This window comes from Capricornis sumatraensis, chromosome 19 (genome assembly GCF_032405125.1).
Source record: "Capricornis sumatraensis isolate serow.1 chromosome 19, serow.2, whole genome shotgun sequence".
In the NCBI taxonomy this organism is placed as follows: Eukaryota; Metazoa; Chordata; class Mammalia; order Artiodactyla; family Bovidae; genus Capricornis; species Capricornis sumatraensis.
The window spans coordinates 7,859,440-7,883,663 of NC_091087.1; the positions used below are offsets into that span (position 1 = coordinate 7,859,440).

At 35.4% G+C, this 24,224-nt stretch overlaps 1 protein-coding gene across 2 annotated transcripts in view; it reads right to left on the reverse strand.

Moving 5' to 3' along the window:
* Positions 1-3,814: 3,814 nt before the first annotated feature.
* Positions 3,815-24,224, reverse strand: part of UBE3A (ubiquitin protein ligase E3A) — a 94,520-nt gene continuing 74,110 nt past the window's right edge. For both annotated transcript variants that reach the window (XM_068990894.1, XM_068990895.1), the window contains 7 exons: positions 18,672-18,816; positions 15,982-16,187; positions 15,237-15,401; positions 13,700-13,855; positions 13,531-13,604; positions 6,695-6,838; positions 3,815-5,711 (listed from right to left, as the gene is read on the reverse strand). In XM_068990894.1, coding sequence (XP_068846995.1) covers positions 5,591-5,711; positions 6,695-6,838; positions 13,531-13,604; positions 13,700-13,855; positions 15,237-15,401; positions 15,982-16,187; positions 18,672-18,816 — 1,011 coding nt within the window. In that variant the 3' untranslated portion in view covers positions 3,815-5,590. The remainder of the gene's footprint in view (positions 5,712-6,694; positions 6,839-13,530; positions 13,605-13,699; positions 13,856-15,236; positions 15,402-15,981; positions 16,188-18,671; positions 18,817-24,224) is intronic.

The following is a 24,224-nucleotide window of genomic DNA, read 5'->3' on the forward strand; positions in this document are numbered from 1 at the left end:
TTGATATACTGAAATATTATTCATAAAATGAAGTATTGATACATGCTACAACACAGATGCACCTTGTATGTGATTCTATTTATATGGATTGTCCAAAATAGGGAAATCTACAGACGAGTAAGGAGATTAGCGGTTAGGTCTTGGAAGGTGGGGAAAGATAATCACTTCTAATGGATACAAGCGTTTTTCTTTTTTTGCAGTTGTGAAGATGCCCTGGAATTATATAATGTGACACACAATTTTGTGGCTATTCTAAAAGCCACTAATTGTACACTTTAAAGGACTGAATTTCATTACATGAATTATCCTAATAAAAAAAAAATCAAAGAAAGCATCCCTCCAGCATTTTTAGATAGATGAGGGGCAAATCCTGCATAAGAAATCATTACAAACATCTTCAACCTCTCAATGAATTCCTTCTTCTGTCTTGCAACAGGTAGCACCTGTGTCTCAACTCCACTGAGTCTTGATAACCATCAGTGACATACACAGGCTTGGATATGCTAATCCAAGCCAAAGGATGGGCAGGGCCAGACAAAACTGAGACCATCACCCAACTCTGAAGGCTGTGCCCTGTCACCGTGCACTGCTCACTGACACATGCCCATTGCATTTTCTGTGGTTTTCTGAAGACTGAAAGATAGCCAGGATAATCACTCCTGTCCTATGGTCCTGTTCAGCTGAATCTAAGAATCCCAACTTAAGGGTTGATTTGTAGCAGTAATTACAAGGTTCTGGCAAACCAGGCATTCATCATGGTGAGTGCTTCATTCACTACAGAAAACACAGCATTCAGGAAAATCCCATGGACGGAGGAGCCTAGTAGGCAGCAGTCCATAGGGTCGCTAAGAGTCAGACATGACTAAGCGACTTCACTTTCACTTTTCACTTTCATGCATTGGAGAAGGAAATGGCAACCTACTCCAGTGTTCTTGCCTGGAGAATCCCAGGGACGGGGGAGCCTGGCGGGCTGCTGTCTCGGGTCACACAGTCGGACACGACTGAAGTGACTTTTAGCAGCAGCTCCTTGACACGTGAGGGTTTGGCATCAGCAGGATGACTTAAGACACCTGCTCCCGTCTCCAGGAGAGGAGTGTAGCCAGAGGCTGACCACGCAGAGGTTACAGATTGCCAGAGCACATCCCAAAAAGGACTGGGGAAGTCACACAGAAATCTTGCTTCCAAGGACTTGGTCCGTTTCATCCTTTCCCTTTTAGTAATTTTCTTTTCACAGGCTGAAATGACAGAACCAGTTACTCACTTCCTCCAGGAACAAGTTCTTTAGCCACTAAATACTCAAATATTTTAAAATAAACCGTTTTGGGGGTAGGATAAGGAGACAGGAGTACAGAGGCTATCTTTGGTGAAAACAGATGCTTCATTGAATGGCAAGCTGTCATTTTCAATCATTCAGCTGGTGACTGAGGTACTGGAAAAAATAGCGCTCGTCCTTTCAACAGTTATTATGCAACTACTATAGGGACAGGAACAAAGATAAACAATCTTCCCCATGAACCTGCCCACATGCCACGTAATGGTTATGGGAAAAAACCAAAAATCCCAGTGACTCCTCACTGCTCAATGTGCGTGTACTACCATGAAGTTGCTATTAGGTTACAGAGACATTTTGAAGGTTGATGAATTCATGGGTGAGGGGCTTTTTTTAAAGTTTTGGCCTTTAAGGTTACTTGAGAAATATGAAATGATTAAGCACAGCATGATGATGTGGGTCAGGATGCAGGGAAAGATGCCTGTAACTGATGGTAGAATTGGAAAAGTAGGTGGGACTGAGCCTACGGAGGGCTGCGGATACCATGCTTGCAGATTCCCTCAAAGGGGAACAAGCTTTGAAGCAAAGGATATTTAAATTAACAAAACTGTGTTCTAGAAGAATGAAAAAGATTGGCAAATACTGCCAAGGTGAGTTAGGGGATCAGAGGCCAAAAGGAAGTATGACAGAGAGGGGAAAACAATTGATACAAGCTGTGACAATTGAAAGGTGAGGGATTCTGAAGACTGGGTCGAAAGGGATGTTTTTAAGGAACAAACAATAAATGATAGGTAGAGACAAAAGCTCCATTTTGAAGTGTATTGATTTTAAGATATCAGAAGGATATTCTGGGGGTGGAGTCTGAGCAGAAGACACAGATTTGGAGAACCACCTTTTTGAGTGGTTGAGGTTTACCAGACAGAACTGGGCAAGTACAGGTCAGAATTTTAGAATTACAGTAGTATCCACCCTACCGAAAAAGGAACAGGGTAGCAGCTGAACCAAGTTCAGGGTGCTGCCAAGGTTAGAATTCTCACTGGCAACAGAGAAGGCTCTAAGAATCTTTCAGGAGAGCTATTTTAGTGGCATAGCAAAAGTTTTAAGCAGCATTTCTCACAGGCACATCTGCACCAAAATCATCCTGCAATTGGTTAACAAATGCCAACTATTGGATATGAACAGTAAAGAAGTAAAAGACTGAGACTCTGCACTTCTCTAGACTCCCCCAGAAAATTCTCCATACACTAACACTGTGGGTAAAAGAAGAAAAGAGAAAGTAGAAGTTGCATTTTGAATCCTCTATTGGCTCAGGGAAGAGGCAGGAGTTTAAGAGATGGTCCTTAGACGCTGGCGGAAGGTCAAAAAAAGATACCTGAGATAAACCGGTTAAGGGGATCATGACTACAGATGGAGTAGCCTTAGGAACACTGGCGTTTCCCCAGTGGCTCAGAGGTTAAAGCGTCTGCCTGGAATGGGGAGACCAGGGTTAGATCCCTGGGTCGGGAAGATCCCCTGGAGAAGGAAATGGCAACCAACTCCAGTACTCTTGCCTGGAGAATCCCATGGAGGGAGGAGCCTGGTAGGCTACTAGTCCATGGGGTCGCAAAGAGTCGGACACGACTGAGCGACTTCACTTTCACTTAGAAAGACTACCCTTCCTGAGTCTGCATGAAAGTCTTGAGAAAAGCCCTTGAAAGGGCCTGAAATCCCAGCACAGTCATGCTCTTACAGTGAGCGATGGTGCCAGGTTACACTCATCCTTCCTTTCTAGTAAGACGGATGTGTACCGACAGGGAAATGAATACCATCAGCAAGTTTCGTTTGAAGTTTGACTTCACGTATCTCCCTCCTTAGTTAGTATGTATCCCAAAGTAAAGCTACAGAAATTGTCGTTGGATTTTATCACACAATTAAGCAGAGCCCAGTAAAGTTGTATAGGGTAGGAAATCCAATTCACTGGCCAAAGCTACCAGGCTCCATAAAAGTTTGGTCACAGTCCCTGCCTTTACTGTATGCTTGAGATATTCTGTAACAATGATATGTAGGAGAAACTGTGTATTTCAACTGGAACACCAATTAGTTTTCAGTTTTTTATTTCCTCCAGAGTTTCCTGGTCATCTGGGAGAAAAGAGTACTTTATAACACGACATCTGGGATAGAGGGAGTAACCACTATAGTCAAAATTTCTATTTGTTCCCTCTTAAGATACTGTTCAGGGAACATTTTGTAGACAGTAGGGGAAAGGAGGCAATGAGAAAAGAAGTGGTAAAATGCCCAGGACAAACAGATACTGAGCAAGTGAGAGCAAGTAGTCTGGACAACCAATGAACTTTTCTCTTAGAATATTTTCAAGGGCAGGTTTATTTTTAACTGTTTGTTAGAAGTCTACTTGATCTGAATTCTATACCTGATGATCTGTACTCAATGACCATTCAAAAACTTCACACAGATGTGATTACAATTGGATAACTTCAATACTGTAGTGATAATAAAACTTGAGAACTGAAGAACACAAATTTCTTCACGAATTTATTATACAAAAAGCCCCCAGAGTATTTGATTTCTCGTATTCTCACTTTCATTATACACAAGAAGCACAGGAATGAGAGGCCTTCTAAGGTGACTGTAGTAGCATGAGGGTCCCTTGAATCAAGGTAGTGTACATATTTTTAACAGTGTTCTCAAGGCTGGCCCAGAAAAACCCCATGTTACCTTATCACAATATGGAAAGTAATGTTTTCTTTTCCCACTAAATTATGGTGAAAAATGTCACTGTTTTATTTAGCATTATGGTACATAACAGTTAAGTCTCAATTACTAAAAAAACTAAAATAATTCTGAAAGACATCCTCTTTCCCCTTCCAATGATTGAAAGCTGTATTTTTCCTGCCAATTTCAAACAAATCATCAAACTAATCTGTCATGGTCAGTTAAAACAATCGAGGTACAAGCTCAGCACATGAGCTGTAACTTGTAGTAAAATGATATATCAATATGTCTCTCCTCAGTTAAAAATACATAATCCTTTTATTTTATATCGCAATAAAAGAAATAAACATCACAGACACAGAAGACTAGAAAGGGGAAACTACTTACTTCTGAAGGTCTAGTAATTTAAATCTACCTGTACTTTTCCACAGTATGTGAAAGTAGTATTTAACACTTTTTGAAATAAACTTTAATCTTTGGGGACAGACGATGTAAATAGGACTTAAAAGACAGTTCCATTCATTTCCAAGTCTCTGCTTACTGTATGATTAAGTAAAACAAGGCACAATAGCCATTCTTTCCACTATGTTCCAACACTGATCATGTGCCTTGATAAAATGGCTGACTGGATAAGATGATGGCGACAAGAAGGGAAGACTTTGGATTGTCTAAAATGTGGTTAATAAGCAAAGAATAAAAAATTTAAGTGCACTTTCACATGCTTTACGCTTATAATAAACAACAAACTTATCTTTCTTGCAAAGGGTTTGACTATCATTTCTTTTGGCCAAATGCACTTTTCCCCAATAAACTTAAAACAACAACAACAACAAATCCCTGTCCTTCCATATACTAAGAAGGAGGATTAGCTACTGAAACAGTTCATTGCAAGACACATGAAGACAACATACTGTGGCATGAGTTGTTTTTAATTTGTTGTGCTGTTACTAAAGTAAAGTTCTGAGGGCTGCAGTTAAACATTCCAAGTTCTCCCTTCCATCTTTATTGATTTTAAGATTTTTTGCACAGAAGACTCTTTGGGGACTAGAACAGCAGCAATTGCATCACACTGTTTTCAAGACTTCCAAGTTTCAAAAGCAAATTGTTTAAAAAAAAAAAAAAATACAGCTCCTGATTTGAGTTAGATACAGGGACCAAAAAAAATAGCACATACTTGAAGGTTACATGGTCTACAAATGGTGGCAATATTTTCCTTGGGAGGGTAGTTTGTTGGTATATATTTTTAAATATGCAAAAAGGCTCAACCTCAAGCAGTAATAAACACAAGCAAAAGTGATTTAACCCTTAAAATAAATATTCAGAAAAACCTCTCTGTACATACAAGTGAAAGAATAAGTAACACTTTCACGCAAAAAAAAATAATAATAATAATAAAGGATTTGCTCATATAAGTAGCTGAAATCTGCTGTTCCAGCCCATATATCCCCAATAAAGAAGGGAGGCACAGACATCGGTGACTACTGTGGTTCACTATTTAACAGCCTTTTTGTACTGGGACACTATCACCACCAATTTTATCCCTCTTGTTATATTTATTAAAATTTTAAATTTCTTTTTCTTTTCTTTTTCTTTCCATTTTTTGTTTTTTTTTTACAGCATGCCAAATCCTTTGGCATAAGTGATGGCCTTCAACAATCTCTCTTTAAGTTTTTCTTTGCTTGAATATTCCGGAAGTAAAAGGACATTAAAGCAAGTATGAGATGTAGGTAACCTATATAGAGAGAAAGGGGAAAAATAGGAAAATAAGTCATGGGAAATACACTCAGTACTAAATGATCCTACTTTAGATGGTATATACATTGAGATGGTTTGCAAAGCACACTACACATTAATGCAAGGCATAAACTTTGATTTTGCCATACAGCTACCAAACAGCAGTTTGTCTTTACCTCATAAATTACTCAGTGCTAATAATGATGATGGTTGACGATAACATATTCCATCCACAAAGTTATTACCACATACCAGATACTGTTTTAATAGGTTCTTAATCCAGAGAGCTCATTTAACTAAACTTTCTCACAGTAAACCTACAGATGGTCAGTTTCCCCACTGTAGAGTTGAAATCACTAAGTAGTAACATTAAGTGGAGACAATATTCAAATCTCAGTTCTAAAATTTCAGTCTGGGCTCTTTAGTGCTTACTTGAAATATTCCTGGATGACTATGTAATTGATTTGATAATAAATAAATTTACATTAATATCAAATCATGTAGAACACTAAAAGAAATGTTTCTATACATTTAAATTATTAAATATACTACTGCTCATATATGGCCACTACACACCAAATGTTAACTCACACAACAGAGGAAACACGACTAATGTAAGGACACTGAAATTGGTGGTACTAGCATCATCTAGGGCTGAACAATCTTGTGAACTTCAACTTGACTGTTCTAAATACATGACTTAATATGGCTTTCAACTAAAAAATTCTCAACCGAAAACTTTAAGAATCATACCAATTTATAAAATTTCAAATCAAGTGAACTCTGTAATTTTTAACCTGCCCAGTGTGTAAAGATTTTCTTGAACATTAGCAGCAAAGCACTGGCTAAACTAACATTTTATGTGACTTGGAAATTTCTATTAAAAACTGCAAATGTGCTCAGAAGCTTCTGGATAGATCACACATGTGTAATAATATGGAAGCCAAGGTTTTCAGTATATAGTCACAATTTAATAATTACCTTTCTGTGTCTGGACCATTTTTGGCTATTATCATCTTCAATTTTCCTAGTCCGCCCACAGGTGCCCTGTCTGTGCCTGTTGTAAACTGCAAGAAGAGTCTTTTCTGCTCATCTGTAAATGAATGAACAATTTCCCAGAACTCCCTAATGAGAAAAGATAAAAATACCGATTTAGTTTGGCATTCATTATTGCTAGCACTAATTTAAATCTGTGATTTTCATTAAAACCATAATAGGAGATAACCTGGAGGTCAGTATCAAGAGCCTGAAGGTTCTTTTCTGGGGATCTAGGACTTCCACTCATGCAAATTTAAGAAAACTATTTTCAAAAATATAAAAGCTTTTGTTCATTGCTACATTATCCGCAACAGTAAAAACTGACAACAACAAAAGGAAACAATTACATAAACTGTAAATATAGTCAGTAACAAACAAAAGGCAAAACCAAAGTCCTGTGAACTGAAGATGACAGCTATGTCCCTGTCTACTCATGCCTTACGTAATAACTTCAAGGGGAGGTCAGACACAGAGTAGGGACAAAAGAAAACACAAATACCCTCATACCTAAAATACTAACACAGAAGGACACAGTGTTTATATAAACGAGGATACTTTTATCAATAGTATGTGTGCTGTGGAAGGGGAGTTGGGAGTTATTCTGATATATGTATCTATGCAATTATACTGAAAATAATTTAATCCCTGGCATTCCTAAAACCTATGTGATAGAAGTCATATTATAATGATGCTTGTTAAATTTACTCTAAAAACAAAATGCAAGTTCATTAAAAGCAATCTTGAAAAAGAGCAACTGAAATCTATACTTTCAATAATAAAGTATCCATAAATTTAACATATACAGTTTCAGGTGTACATATGCATATATCCATCTTTTCTCAGATTCTTTTCTCATGATACTATGAAATACTGAGTGGAGTTCTCTGTGTCATATGGTAGGTCCCTGTTGATTCTCTTTAATATACAGTTGGTGTATGTTAATCCCAAACTCCTAAATTATCCCTTCCCCACCTTTCCTCCCTGGTAACCATTAAGTTTGTTTCAGTTGGTATGTTTCTGTTTTGTAAATAAGTTCATTTGTATCATTTATTTTTTAGATTCCATATATAAATGATATATGATGTATCTTTCTCTGATTTGCTTCACTTGGTGTGATCATCTCCAGGTCCATCCATGTTGCTGCTAATGACATTATTTCATCCTTTCTATGGCTGAGTAATATTCTTTTGTATTGTATCTTCTTTATCCATTTCCTCTCTCAATGGACATAAAGGTTGCTTCTATTTCTTGGCTATTGTAAATACTGCTGCAAAGAACACTGTGGTGCACACATCCTTTTGAATTACGGTTATCTCTGGATATATGCCTAGGAGTGTGACTGCTGGATCATATGGTAGCTCTACTTTTAGTTTTTTAAGGAACCTCCATGCTGTCCTCCAAAGGGACTATAACTGTTTACATTCCTATTAATAGTGTAGGAGGGTTCCTTTTTCTCCACATACTCTCCTAGCATTTATCTTTTGTAGATTTTTTGATGACTGCCATTCTAATCTGTATGATGTGATACCTTATTGTAGTTCCGACTTGCACTTCTCTAATAATTAGTGATGTTGACCATTTGTCATGTGATTTTTGCCCATCTGTATGTCTTCTCTGGAAAAATGTCTATTCAGGTTCTGTCCATTTTCTGATTAGACTGTTTGCTTTTTTGGTATTGAGCTGCATGAGCTGTGTGGATATTCTGGAGATTAAACCTTTATTAGTCTTTTCTATTTGCAAATATTGTCTCCCATTATGTGGGGTGTATTTTTGTTTTGCTTATGGTTTCCTTTGCTGAGGAAAGGGTTTTTTTAGGTTTAATTAGGTCTCATTTGCTTCTTTTTGGCTTTATTTTCATTATCTCAAAAAGATACTGCTGAAAGTTATGTCAAAGAGTGTTCTGCTTATGGTTTCCTCTCAGATTTTTATAGTACATAGCTTAAGTCTTTAATCCACTTTGAGTTTATTTTTGTGTATAGTTAGAGAATATTTTAACTTCATTCTTTTACCTGTAGCCGTCCCATTCTCCCAGTACCACTTATTGAAGAGATCGTCTTTTCTGCATTACACTCCTGCCCCCTGACACAGATTAACCGCCTGCAGGCGTCTGTCTCTGGGCTTTCTGCTTCATTGACCTGTATTTCTGTTTCTGTCCCAATACCAACTGTTTTGATTACTAAAGCTTTAGAGTATAGTCTGAGATCAGGAAGCCTGATTCCTTCAGCTGCAGTTTTGTTTCTCAGGACTGCTTTGGCTATTCAGGGTCTCTGTGTTTCCATACAAAGTTAAAAATTTTTGTTCTAGTTCTGTGAAAAATGCCACTAGTAATCTGATAGGTAGGACTGCATTGAATCTGTAGATTACCTTGGGTAGTATAGTTATTTTGACAACACTGAATCTTTCAGTCTAAGAGTGTAGTATTCCTACCTGTTTGTGTCATCTTCAATTTCTTTCATCAGGATCTTACAGTTTTTAGAATACAGGTGCCTCCTTAGGTAGGTTTAGTACTAGGCATGTTACTCTTTCTGATGCAACAGTAAAAGCGATTATTTCATTAATCTGTCTTTCTTGTCTTTGTTTATATATAAAAATGAAAAAGATTTTTGTATATTAATTTTGTATCCTGCAACTCTACCAAATTCACTGATGAACTCTAGTAGTTTTTGGAGGAATGCATTTTAATATTTTTTAATAATTTGAAAGTGCTTTCCAGAATCTGACAGAAAATGTCACACTTCCTACACACAGTTACAATTCTAGTTTTTGATACCCTAGTATTCCAGTATACAATTTCTCTTACCAAAATGTTGGTATTTCTGTTGGTGCAATGCCATTATTTCTAACATAGATTAGCAGCTTTATTAGAACCCTTGGCTCTCTTCAAAGTCTTGCCATTTCTCTTCCCTGACATTCTAATATCCTCCCCATCCTTTAGTTCTTAAGAACCTCCCGCCCATCTAGAGAAAACAAAAAATACAACAGGAAACTGAACATGGATCATACAAGCACATCTTTCCGTCAGGAAGGAAACAAACCATACCACAGTTTTAGGCTATTCCTTTTTGGGTGGCTGGCAAGGAAACGCCAAGTATGCAGTAACCCAGAGCCCTCTGTCAGGGCAAAAAAATCTCCTCACTCCTCAGGAGTGTTCTAAAGCCTAAATGAATCAGCCACATCTGAAGAGGCAGACCAACAGGTGCCCTTAAATAGAGGAGGCAGATCCTAAAGGCAGTAGCAGACCAGCAGTGGTCGTCGAGACAAATTCAGCTGTTCCTTTGGTTCTTTCTAAAAAATTAGAACTTAAAACATTAGGGTTACTATCAGTTTTTATAATGAAAATACTGAGCAAAATTCTCTTCCTATTAAGTGTCATGTTCTACATTAAAACTGTTTATATACACCTGAGCCCACACCAGCAGAGTCCAGGAAGAGCTATGGGAAAAGTGGGGTATGCACAACATGGGCTGAGGGTCACCCCAAAAGGGCAGGTAAGAGCACTGGCAACAGGACAGCATCTTGGACCAAAAATGGCAATCTCACAAAGACTTCATGCCTGACGGGGGCAGGAGGCACCCTGGGAGACTGAAGTATCCCTTGAAATTAGCCTCTGGCTGTAAAGGGATGAAAGCGGCTGACAAAAAAATGGCCCGAGTTAAATATTCTGCTAAATATTGCCAAATTCTCCACAGAAATTGTGACATTTTCTATGTCACAATGCCATTTCTCAACTAACATGCAAACAGCTGAACTGAAGAACACACTGGGTTGGGAAAATTGTAGGACATGAGATATGCATGTATATTACTGGTGGGAGTGCAAAATGTCACAATTTCTGTGGAGAATTTGGCAATACTTGGCAAGATTACATACATATCTACCATTTAGTTCAACAATCCCACTTTTAGCAGCAATTCCCAATTTGATGATGTTTGATGTTATGTATGGAATACTCCGTTAGTGAAATCATCCACTGTGACTTCTAACAGCAAAGAGCTGGAAGTAACTACTGAGTCTATCTACACAACACGACAGTATTGACCCATACATTTTTTACTACTAAAGTAAAAGATGTAAATAGGACCCAGGGTCTCCTAATAAAACAGCCAAAATATCCAGCATACAATCCAAAACCACTTGTCAAGCCAAGAAGTATGAAAATTACATGAAAGAAATAAAATCAACCAATGTCAAACAATGGGATAAATAACATACTGCAACTGACAAGGATTTTAATGAGATCATAAAAATTATTCTGTAAGCAATTATAAGTTCTAGTGTTTCAAAACTGAAATATCAGAAACTAAGTCTTAGCAAAATATTTAAGTTACAATTTAAAAAAGAGCCAAATGCAAACTACAGAACTGAAAAACACAGTAAGAGAAAACTATTAGATGGATTCAATAGTAGAGTCAAGATGACCGAGGATCAAAACCTGAGCAAGTGAGAAAACAGACTGAACGGACTAAGAGCCTTAGGTACACACGGGACAGTGACAAATGACTGAACACTGGTGTCAGCAGAGGTGGAGAAAGAAAGGAAAAACAGAGTGTGACTGAGAAAGCATTTCAAGAAATAATGGCAAAGAACACTCCAAGAAAGACAGAAGCACACAGATTTAAGAAGATAAGAAACTTCAAACGGTATATACAAAACTGTTCAGAAATAACGTGGAAATCACCCTGACAAAGGAAAACGAAAAGAATTAGTCATTAGCAGATCTGCCTTTGAATACTAACTACAGGAAGTGATAAAAGATGGATTCTGAGGCAGACGGAACAGAAAAAGCAGAAACGAAGGGACATGCAACAGACTATGATTCTCCTCATGAATTTTATAAATCAGATTTGATGACTGATGCACAAATTACAACATCACTAATACTCAGGACAATTCTACTTAAATGTGGGGAAAGTAAGAGACTCAAATGGAAACAAGGTTTCCATACCTCACTGGAAGAAATGCTGATACAAATACAAACAGCAACCATGAAGAACACTATACTAAGCAACACACACAAAAGCAGAAAACCAAAATCAAGAAGAAATCCTTAAAAATGTTCAAGCAACTAAGTAACTCACAGAAGGCAAAAAGACAACAAGGAACCATGAGGAACAAAGAAACAGAAAACAAATAAAATAGAAGACTTGAGTCCTACCATATCAATAATTACCCTCAATACAAATGGTCTAAATACAACAATTAAAGGCAAAGACTGACAGAGTGAAAAAACATGACTCAGCTCTTTGTAGGAAACTCATTTCAAATTCAGAACATCGATAGGTTGAAAGAAAAAAGGAAAAGATGTATCATGCGAACAAAGAGCAAAGCAAAACAAATCAGGAATGGTATACAAGACATAAAGAGAGACCTTATATAATGGTGGAGGGATAGGGAAGGGGAGCCAAATTAGGAGCATGGGATTAACTACAAACAACTACATGTAAACTAGATAAGCAACAAGGATTTACTGTACTGCACAAGGAATTATACCCAATCTTATAACAACATATAATGAAATATAATCTGCAAAAAAACAACATGCTGTATACCTGAAACTAACACAGTATTGCAAATCAACTATAATTCAATTAAAAACATTTAAAAAACATTCACATATGATGTTAAGATAATATATCAAGTAGGAATTATGAATAACATAACACCTTAACTTAAAAAGCAATTTCTCCATAAAGAGCAGCACAAGATACCTTCAGCTATTCTCAGAGAAACATTAAGACACCACAAAGTCATAACTATCTGTGATCAATACTATCACTAACAGAGATAGTCCTGTGATAATACTCACAAGTGAGGCTACCCTTTGTTGTTGTTATCCATGCTATTTCAACTCTTTTATGGGTCACCTTTGAACTTCAAGTAAATAGCAGAACAGTAATTGCAAAAAGTAAATAACTTCACCACTGCCACTAGGAATGACCAAAGGTATGCCCAACAGAAGAAACATCAATAACCTCACACAAACCAAAGTGAAGAATAAAACAAAGGAAAATAATAGAAGATAAAATATTCATTTCTCGATACAAGCGATACTCTTTACAGACTTCCTATACTTGATTCTTAAGAGTGATAACCTTCAGAGACAACCTCCAGAAATGCTTCCCCACCGCACTCTACCAGTGACAGCCAAAGGGGCATTTGTCTCTTTTTACCCCATCTCAGCAGGAGAGGAAGAAGCCTGTGTCTCTCGGGACTGGACAGTAGCAAAGAGAAGCAGACGGTACATAGCAAGAGCAACTCCTTGAGAACAGTTAAGACTAGGAATCTCTCCTTGCTGTGAGAATTTGGAGCCAAAGTCTTCAAAATAAAATAAAAATTCTAGTATGTACCTTGCTATGTAATAAGGATTAAGTCAAAGAATATACCATTTCACACAAAAGGTGCCTCATATAGGGTAGGTAGGTAACATTCCCCAGAGTTCAAAAGAAAGGAGAAATATTCAGAAGAGGTAGTTCTATTTTCATCATCATCTAACTGGCACTAAGCACACTGTAACCAGAATTACTAGGAATATTAGATACTTTATACCCCCAGTGCAGAAGAAAACATGCCACTTACATAAAACATTATTCAGGAAATTAATCACAAGATTAACAATAGGAATTGGTGATTATATTACAAATATACTTTTAATTTTATACATTGAGAATTTGTGAGTTTGCTTATTTGGGAAATAAAACCTGGAGGCAAAAGTCTAAAGCATAAAACCTACACCCCTTCGGTGAATTTTAATTCTTCCTTTTAAGAATTAAGAACCTCACCTAATCACAACAGAGTCCCTGGTATAGCCACCGTCATATTCTGTAGTTTCTTCTAGTGCTTGGAAATCTAGATTCTGCAAATTCAAGAAAACACGTCTTAACATCTACACCACACCATTACAAACAAAAGATCAACAGAAGATTTTTCTGGAAACCCTTGCTTTCTTACCCGGCTTCCACATATAAGCAATTCAATTTCCTCTGGTCTGAATAAGTACTTTAAAGGAGATTCATTGGTCACCATATGAAAACCTCTCCGAAAAGCCTTGAACTGTTTTTCTACTGATTTATTGAGAATGTAGTCAGAATACAGATTGACAAATTCCTGCAGAAAACATTAACCACAAGAAGGTCTTATGATGCGTAATACAACAAAATACAAGCTACTGGACTGCATGATATTTTTATTTTCCCAAAGAAAACACAATCAAGAATATTTTAAAAAATATTTTACGCACACAAAGGAAAATACCTTTAACGATTTCACAGCTCTCTATGATAGACAAAGTGTTAGTTACTCAGTCATGTTCAATTCTGTGATCCCATGGACTGTATCTGGCCAGGCTCCTCTGTCCATGGGATTCTCCAGCAGGAATACTGAAGTGGGTCACCATTCCCTTCTCCAGGGGATCTTCCTGACCCAGAAACTGAACCTAGGTCTCCCGCAATGCAGGCAGACTCTTTACACTCTGAGCCACCAAAGAGGCCACATACATATAAGTTTCAACTTCGATATTAAACAAAACTGAATATAATAGCTGGGCCTTGATACAATTTTAAAGTTCTCTCAATTAGGTTATGCAAACGCAAAAACATTTAAACCATTTATACATCAATTTATAAAAGCTGACATTTTTAACAGAGTGCAATGTACTGGAAATGAGCAAATAAGGAAGTCTTTCATGTTTCCTATTCTAGAATATTTGGGAAGCTGCCTACCATTATCTGTTTCAACAAAAATATCAGTGTTTCACTTGGTAAGCAAGCTATTGTACCAAATACAAAAAGGAAGATAAACTCTGTATCCCAACTTAATTAATATATTTTATCAAAAATTGTATTAATATAAACATTGTTTTTAAAGATTTTATATATATAATTCCCATTTCCAGATGCATACTTTTCTAGTCAACAGAAAACACAAAACTGATTTCTTTTAAATATTTATTCTTTAGTACTTTTCAGATGTTTATTTAAGGCACATGAAGCAATTATTTACCATTTGGTTATAAGGACCTTCCTTGTTTCCTACCCCTCTACAGCTTAATATGAGAGACAGCCTTCTTCCTGCTTTACCCACAGCCACCCACATCCGTGCACTGTCGCCCACTCAGGGCCTCTCTCTCTAGGAGTTCAGTGCCCAACCACGTGCTCTCATACCAGCCTTTAGTCAAGGTTTAAAAAACTGTGGCTATTTCATTTAATGAAAAAGAACTTAGTTACTTGATTTCTTTGTAGAGCTGACATTAGAAACTTCCTTAAAAACTACAAGTGTACGTGCTTTCCCTGGAGGAGGGTATGGCAACCCACTCCACGATTCTTGCTTGGAGAATCCCATGGACAGAGGAGCCTGGTGGGCTGCAGTCCATAGGGTCTCACAGAGTGGGACACAACTGAAGCAGTGCACGCACAAATGCACACATATATGCTTTAAAATTCTGTTATTAAAGAGCCAAAGACAAGGAGGACATAAAAACATTTATTACCTTTCTGTTTTCATTGGTAATTGGAATTTTATCACCATTTTCCTTTAGATCATACATCATCGGATTACCAAAAAGATCTGTCTGAGATATCTGGAAAGTGATCATCATATCATCTTCCACATTCCCTTCATACTCCAGTAAGTCTTTTAAACTCTGATACAGAACCTACCAATCAGAAAAGGAAAAATTAAGGTTACCACAGAACTATAAAATACAACAATCTGCATCACTCTTCTTGGGAAAAGATTCAAAAAACAAACTGACAGTAAGAATTAAAGCACAAACAATACCCCTCTTCTAGTAGTTTCTATGCAGACATAAAGACAGACAGTCAGTCAGTGGTTAACGCCTCCCTCTGCTGAGAAACCCCACACCAGCTACTTAGCTATGGGTCTCACACTGTGCTCTACCGAGACCCTTAGAGGCATCTCAAGGGTAAGGGGGGCTAGCTGCAGCCACCAGAGCCCCTGACTCAACCCAGCAATCTCATGATTCCATTAAAAAAAAAAAAATTAGAAACACTTCTCTACACAATCAACCTTGTAAAGCTGACTTGCTTGTAACAAGTTCTCCTTCAAGTTTTTAAGTGTTTATGGCATTTCAGATAGATAATAAAACAAGTTTATCTTACTAGGTATAAATATTAACAAAGATTTCAAACCGAAGCTTTAAAAATTTTATATAAATTAAATTCTGTATTTGCTTTTAAATAAAATCTAAAAGAATAAAAAATGACAAAACTTACAGGATGAGAGTCTCCCAAGTCAAGAAAAGTTCCTTTTTTCCCCATTAGCTTCCTGTAGACAACCATGGGAAAATGTACATCCAGTATACAGTTATTGTAAATAGCCAAACCCAGTACTATGCCAATCAGAGTGAACTGACCCTCAGTTTCAAAAGAGGATGGATTAAACCAAAACAACTTTGTAGATTCATCATATGTGAACATACCTGTAAGAAATGATTTTTTAAAATGCATTACTTTCATATTTTATTAGACAGATGAACAAATAATTATACATATAAAATACAAAAATAAATATAAAATAATTACACATGTAAACTTGTTGGCATTAGGGCTTTTTTCTGTTATATCAGGACTTACGAAAACAAAGTTCCAGTACATATGAATGCTACAAATTGTATAGCATATATTTAAAGTAATAAGCCATTCTGGTGGCATTTTCTAAGTTAGGAAAACTGTTCATTAAATTCAAGTTCTCTAATCTTCTATTGACACAAATCAGAAGTTAACCTGCATTCATATTTTTACCACTGAATGGTTGAAAAATGCAAAAGAAAAAAAGAATCATATTTTGAAAATGTTTCACTTATTAAAACATATTTAATCCACATGTACTGCTTTACAAAACAATTTTGAATTTCATTAAGAAAAAGTCTTTTTCCTCCAAACTGCATAATGGTTCCATGAAGCTTTTCAAGCACCTTTTAAACAAAGATACCAAGTACTTAAACTCAGGCAAACTTGATAAACTTAAGATTATGTCCAAAACCAAAGCCATTTAATATACACATTAACTGTGAGCCAAAAAGTAGAACAAAACTAATTTGTAGTCTTCTTTTAATTTCACATGGTCTTCACTATTTATATCACTCATTTAAAAATAGTAATCTAAATAGCCATTACCATGGTAGACTTATCTCTTTCCTTGTAAAGAAATATCTAAGATAAATGTAAAATGATATTTTAATTGACTTAACAATTTCATTTTACTATAAAATGTTTTTCAGTTGCTACTGTGAAACTAAATGAAAATATTTCGAGAATTAGATCTAGGAAAGAGAGGGAAGTTCCAACAGAATAAACTTTAAAAATCAACATTTTTTAAAGAAATCAACCAGTTTTTAAGTTTTTTAAACAGTTTTAAAAATGTTTCATAATTTTCACATTTAGTTGAATTTAAATATAAAGGGAAATTTAAAGGGTCCCCTTGATCCTAAGAACATGAATTTAAGACATTTTTCTAATGCAACTTAATGTTCACAAAATAAAATTTTATAAATTACCTAATTTATACTTGAATCTCAGTTTATATCCAACTTTTTTTTACAGGCTGAAATTACAAATCTAGTGAAGTGCTAAAAACTTCATTTAATTATAAATATGGTATTAACTGGATCAGAACAGTTAAGAAAAGCTCCATAAATGGTGGCTCTTCTAAAATATTCCTTTTTGGTATTTCTATTGTCATCATTTTAACTGATTTACTATCAAGCAGAATTGTTTAATGTATGTTTTTTCTTAAAAGTATTTCTGTATACAATGTAAATATACTTTATAACTAATGTTTAACATTTTTAGATACATAAAGACCTAGAGCTAAAGTTCACCAAAGATAGAAAATTAATTTAAAAGCTTCATATCTCAAAAACACCATGGTTTTTAATGAAGCTTATAAATTAATTTTCTATCTCAAAAACAGCACAGATTTACACATCTAAGTTTACTTTGAGCAAATTATATATAAATGACATAGTCTTCAGATTATTAAAAAACATTAGCTAAAATACTAAGTCTTACCTTAGCTATGTTTATGTCATGAAGTCAAAATGTCTACTTCCATTTATAAGCAGACTAACAACAAATATAGAAAAGTCAATTCAGTGTACACACTGAGAATCAACAGGAAATGATGTGCATTATTCTATGCCACGTTCTTCACAATTATGATGGTACCTTTAGAGGACTTCTTTTCCTCTAATTGTCATGCATTCGATTTTAAAAGTAAGCAACCCCAGTAACCAAGGTTTATACTGTAGAAATTAAATCAGATCAGAATTATCCAAATTATTTTGTCTATCAGTGAAACCCAAATTCATTTTCAGACTGACATACTATAGATCAATCTCTCCCAAATCATGTTCAATGAAAACTCTTCTGGAAAGCAAAAGCTACTAGATGTGGGATGGAAAAAGGGTTCTGGAGTTCCGTGTGGGAAAATATTATAATATTAAACCCAAGAAATGCTGTAGGAAATAAACCAAATTAATCTGTCAATCAGTACACCCAAATTTTGAGCACGATACACTTGTGAGACATTCTAAGTCTTCAGACCATTATTCTATAAAACTCTTGTCTCAGAAATGCTATGGGTGATGAGTATTTTAGACTGCAAAAGAGCAAAACATTTCTTCAACTGTTCTAATGTATCATTCTAAAATGTCTTCAATTTCTTTAAGAGATAATTTCCTATATTAAAATATGTTACTAAGTAATCTAAATAAGAACTTGAATGAATGAGTGATGCAGGATCAATCCCAAAAGCCCACAAATTCAGTCATTATCTGTGATTCTAGTTACTTCATACCAAAATCTTCTGTTGCTCTTCATAACTGAGAATATTTGTAAACCTAGTAAATAAATTCTTAATTCAAAAAGATATGACACCATGATCACATCACTAAAATATTTACCAATATCTGGATTGAAGATTTCCTCCACAACCAGCTGAAAAAATTCTTTGGAAACACCTCCCTCATCAACTCCTTGTTCTCCTTCAAATTCCACATACAACTGTTTCTTCAAGTCTGCAGGATTTTCCATAGCGATCATCTCTAGCTAGTGAGTGGAAAAAGTGGAAAGAAGATGAAAGCCAGCATTAGGATGAAAACAAAATAAACTGTAGGGGCAGGAGCAAATAAAAGATAATGCTTTTGATATATTTTAAATGGAAACAGGAAGTAAACTGGTGAAAAGCCAGTAAGGCAAAGATTTAGTCTCACAGATAATGGAAAAATAGCATACAAAAGAAACTGGCATAGAATTCTAAAAGGGTTACTTTTTAACTAGTGATTTGATATGAAATTAGAATTAGATTTCCTGTTAATTATGTATATAACACACCTGGGTTGTAAGATTAGGAAATGGGGAAAGAAGTCAAGATAGCAAAAATGCCTCAAATTATTTCAGGAGAAACAAAGGCGTGTAGAAGTTGACTTCAAAACTGTTGACTTTTAATTCTTTATTAGAATAGAAACTCAAGAATTAAGTCTATCTATTAAATCATAAATAAAATAATTTCAATCAAGAAAAATACATTTAGGGAAGCAGTTTATGGTCTCTTAATAATACTTTAGTATAAATTACCATTTTAATGGGTTAGAAACATTTTATATTCACTTTTTTCAAAGCAGATGAGGCATATTTTTGCTGATATCCTTACTCTTAACTTCTTACTAACAGTTATCAAATCCTAGTTTCAACATTTCTTCAACTATAAATCTTTACCAAATGCCTTTTGTATCTATCAAATAATAGTGATTGCTCTCAGTTATTATGAAGTTAATCATAAAATCAACACCATATTCTAATGTGAAACATTTACACTGCAATTTGTCTTATGTATCTGTAATTTACTAACAGCATGCCTGACTCATCATCCATCTTATTTGCCAAAGTGATTTTAAATTTGTCAAAACAGAATAAGGGTATTCAGATTTTTGCAACTATTACAACAAGATTCTTTAAAATGGTTTTGAGCAATGCAAACATCATCAGAGTAAGTATACTATAGCCAGTCCTAAAGTAATTAGTTTAGATAACATCACTATTTGGGACATTCTAATGTATCTATAAAAAATAAAATCTCATAAATTCAAGATTCAGGTCAGTTGCCCTAGGTCAATGTTTTTCAAGCTGCCTACTGCAATTCATTAGTGGGTAGCTCAATCCATTCAATGCAAACCAAATAAGTGAAAAAAATCAGAATGCATTACACAGTACTGGCATCTACTATTCTGTGAAACTTCTGTTTCAATTATACATACAGGCAAATATGCACAGGAGTGAAACGTATCTTAGGGGTTGCAATCAAAAACATCTGATCAAAGGCCAAAACGATCTCCTGGAAATCTTCAACTGCAGGATTCTGATTCTGTGAACTCAGAATCTTTAAGGAATATCTATCCTGTACAACAGTGGTTTTTAACACTTGCAAAATCATTTTTATGCCAAGTTGCATTAAGATAATTTTTGAGACAGTGTTGTTGTGGAAAGATTAAGTTAAATACTCTGTATTCGTCCCAACTGTCACTTAATGTTAAGTTTTAACCTTTAAACTTTCGCAAAGAACTCAGCCAAGCTTGTTTCCTCATCTGCAAAGAAAAAAAATAACAGGCTAGTACTATTCCTACTGCAAAGCTGTGAAGGCTTAATAAGAAACAATGCATGAGAAAGAGTTCTAGAGTGGGTGATATTTTTAAGATAATGTACATGTTGTTAACTTTAAAAACAATTTTACTCTTTTAACAAAAGATTCTCAACTTCATTTTATAGCCGTAGTCTCAAATTTTGAAAATAACTTAGGGGAAAAAAATAGCTCCAGTTGGAAATCTGTTTCAAGTCACTGGCTATAAAGAATTCCAAGGACTAAGTTAGAATTATCATTTTAGCTTAAATGTGGATTACCCACCAGGCCAATATTCCATACTGCCATGAAATCCACTGCTCATCTCCACCTGCCTACGTTATAGAAATCTCTATCAACGTTTATGTACACCTTTAATACAAAGACAAACGGGCTTCTATCAATTATAAGGTATTTCAACGTGGAAAAATATAATTACCTGTTATTTAATTATGTGTCCTCTGTCTCTTCCTCACTAGCATTTGTGACTGAGAGGTCACTCCATAATCAATGTGATTGATACTTGAGGTCCCTATTTTCCAGTCTTAGCTCTACCCAAGACACTTCATATAGACAAGTGAAGCAAATTAAACTTCACTCTTAATAACATATTACACGTCTCTCCATTTCCACCAATCATCACTCTCCATCCCCCAACCTGAATGCCAAAAGAATTTAATGCAATATGTTGTATTATTATGGTAATTTTAAAGTAAGGTCACTTTATCTGTTTCAGTTTTATTTGTAAAAATAAGCATACAAATATACTAATATGTAAGTAAATGTATATGAAACACTTATATGAATTCCCTGTAAAATTATTACTTGTATTTTATTAGTTCTCAGATTTTTTTTCAGGCTTGGCTGAAAACTTAACAACTCAGCCATTAAAGAACAAAACTATTACGGCTTTAACAACAAAATGACATAGAGCACTTAATATGTCAGCACGCTTTACATGTATCAACTTAACTTAATTTTCACAAGAACCTTATCAGGTTGCTAATGTTATTAACCCCATTTTACAGGTGCATAACCAGAAAAAATCAGATTCATAAACTTGCTCGTTAGTCAGTAAGTGGTAGAACAGAGATTCTAGTTGAGGCAGCAAGCTCTTTACTGTGCTCTATTCCTCCTCAATGATTAGCAACAACCTTTTTAAAAATATTGAGTGATTTTCTCTCCCTTATGCACTTCTGTATTTCTCTTTAAGTATATATCACAATAAATACATATTATGAATTGATATATTCAAATGCAAATATTCCTAAAAAGAAGGATTTGAAAAATAGATGGCAACTGAATTTAGTGGGTGAAAATTTCCTATTATTATTTAGATTATCAGATATCTAACGTGGGCCTGTAAAATATGGTATCATTTATGACACGAAGTCTATCTTTTACAAAAACTATGTTTGATTGTGGTAACAAACACAAAGCATAAAATTCAGCAATAACTATTTTGACAAAGGTCATTATTAAGGGACTGCATTTATGTTTATTTCTCTTAAAATAAGCACTTCTAGTTCATTATTCAATTACAAAAGACTTAAGAACTAAATGGCAAAGGTAAATTACTTAATGTAGAAGACACATACCATTTAAAATTGAGTTTTTTAAATCAAATGCTATCTTGAAGTAGGATATCTGGAAATTGGAAGAATATGTCAATGAACATTCTGAGAAGGAGAATTTATATGCATCCTTCATTTATTTTTATATACAGGTGTTCTTGTTGTTGTCTAGTTACTAAGTTGTGTCCAACTCTTTTGCAACCCCATGAACTGTAGCCCACCTGGCTCCTCTGTCCATGGGATTTCCCAAGCAAGAATATTAGAGTGGGTAGCCATTTCCTTTTCTAGAAGATCTTCCTGACTCAGGGATCAAACCTGTGTCTCTTGTATTAGATTCTTTACCACATCAAATTATTGACTGGAGTAAGATTTTTAGATTATACAGACACATTTAGTTTTTTCATTTCTCTATAAATTATAGAGATGAAGTTGCTTTATCTTAACTATAAATGTTTGGGTAAGAGCCAAATATATAATCACATCTCCCTGAGACCAGGAATCGTTAGTTCTACTTATAATTCTGCCATTAATTTCTGTAAGTCAGAATCTGAGTCTCATTTTCCTCACGTGTAAACTCTAAGGAGTCTGATAAGTTTCACTGCTTTAAACTATTGTTTGGTGCTGAGAATCTACGTAGATCTACTTCATTCTCTTGTTCTACTTAAAGGACATAAACCAAGCATAAAGTTCTTCAACTAGAATCAATCTTAAGAAACTAGAATGGTCACTGCACTAAGCACAATACAGTGAATGTAGAAGATATACTCAAGCATACCAAAGGGCCACAGATTAATCTTACTCCTAAAGAACTACCTAAAAGTACATCAGTTGACAAGTAAAGAATCAAGTTTTGTTTCAATAACTAAGGGTTTCTAACAAGGAAAATGCTGGGGACTAGATTAGATAGTACCAGCAAAGTCAAAAGAAAAAAAAAACAAAAAAAATGGGTGAGTGATTTTTAGAAGAGATTGAGCATGATCTCTTGGCAGTCCAGTCATTTGTCCTCATCAACTTTCATCTTTTTTGGACTCTCCTATCCAATTCTATATCTCCTGTTCAGATGTGAGGCGCACAAAGAGGTAAATAACCTCATCACATTGGAAATGTTCTCATTCAGATTGAAAGCTGACTTCTGAGCCTATCTGTCACTGTACTGGGACTTCCCTGGTGGCCCAGTGGTAAAGAATCTGCCTGCAATGCAGGAGACGCTGAGTTCGATCATGGGTTAGGAAGATGCCCTGGAGAAGAAAATGATAACCCACTCCATTCTTGTCTGGGAAATCCCAGGGACTGTGAAGCCTGGCGGGGTACAGTCCATGGGGTCCCAGAAGAGTTAGACATGACTTGGCAACTAAGCAACATCAACACTGTACTCTTTCCTAAGGAACAAAAAACAGTGAAAGTAAGTTCCAGGAAGAAATATTCCACTAATTTAAGGGTGTAGGGGTAGCTCTTAAAGAATCCTGATATCTATTTGTGGAAAGACAACTGATACATTATATTTCATTGATTCTTAAAATCTGCTTTTCTGTTTTTACACTTTTATTTATCTGAAATCAGGATATAACATAAAACTGACAGCATCTCAAAACTAAACTGGCATTTCTTTTTAATGGTAATAACAAGTGTGCCCTACAACCAGTGAATGATATGTTAAGTTTGATAAAAATACTGTAAACACTAATAATACTCTTATTGTCATCGAAAACATTCCTCCAAAAACTCCAGTTAGGGAACAATCTGCTACTCTGCTTTGAATTACATAGCACATGAAACCACTGAATACTATTTTTCTTTTAAAATAAAAAGTCTGTAATCAGTAAGTGAAGTTACTAACTCTCCATTCAAGTTAGTCAGTCTTACAATTAATAAGATTCAACAGAAAACATACTCAAGAGTGCCATATATGTATAATTTCCAGGACTCATTTATAAACTAATGAGTAGACAGGTTTTAAGGCTTCTTTTAGCTCTTAAAAGACTAAGACTCTATAACCTTAATTATTTAATTACTAATATTGAACCCACCACAAAGTTTCTCATCTCTTCTTTCCCTGGCCGTACTCTGTAGTTCAAAATTAGCAGGTTGTAAGAAAGTGGTTGGGCTTCCAAGGTGGTAAAGTGTCTCCTACCAATGCAGGAGACATAAGAGACACAGGTTCAATTCCTGGGTCAGGAGGATCCCCTGTAGGGCATGGCAGCCCACTCCAGTATTCTAGCCTGGAGAGTCCCATGGACAGAGGAGCTTGGTGGGCTATAGTCCATAGG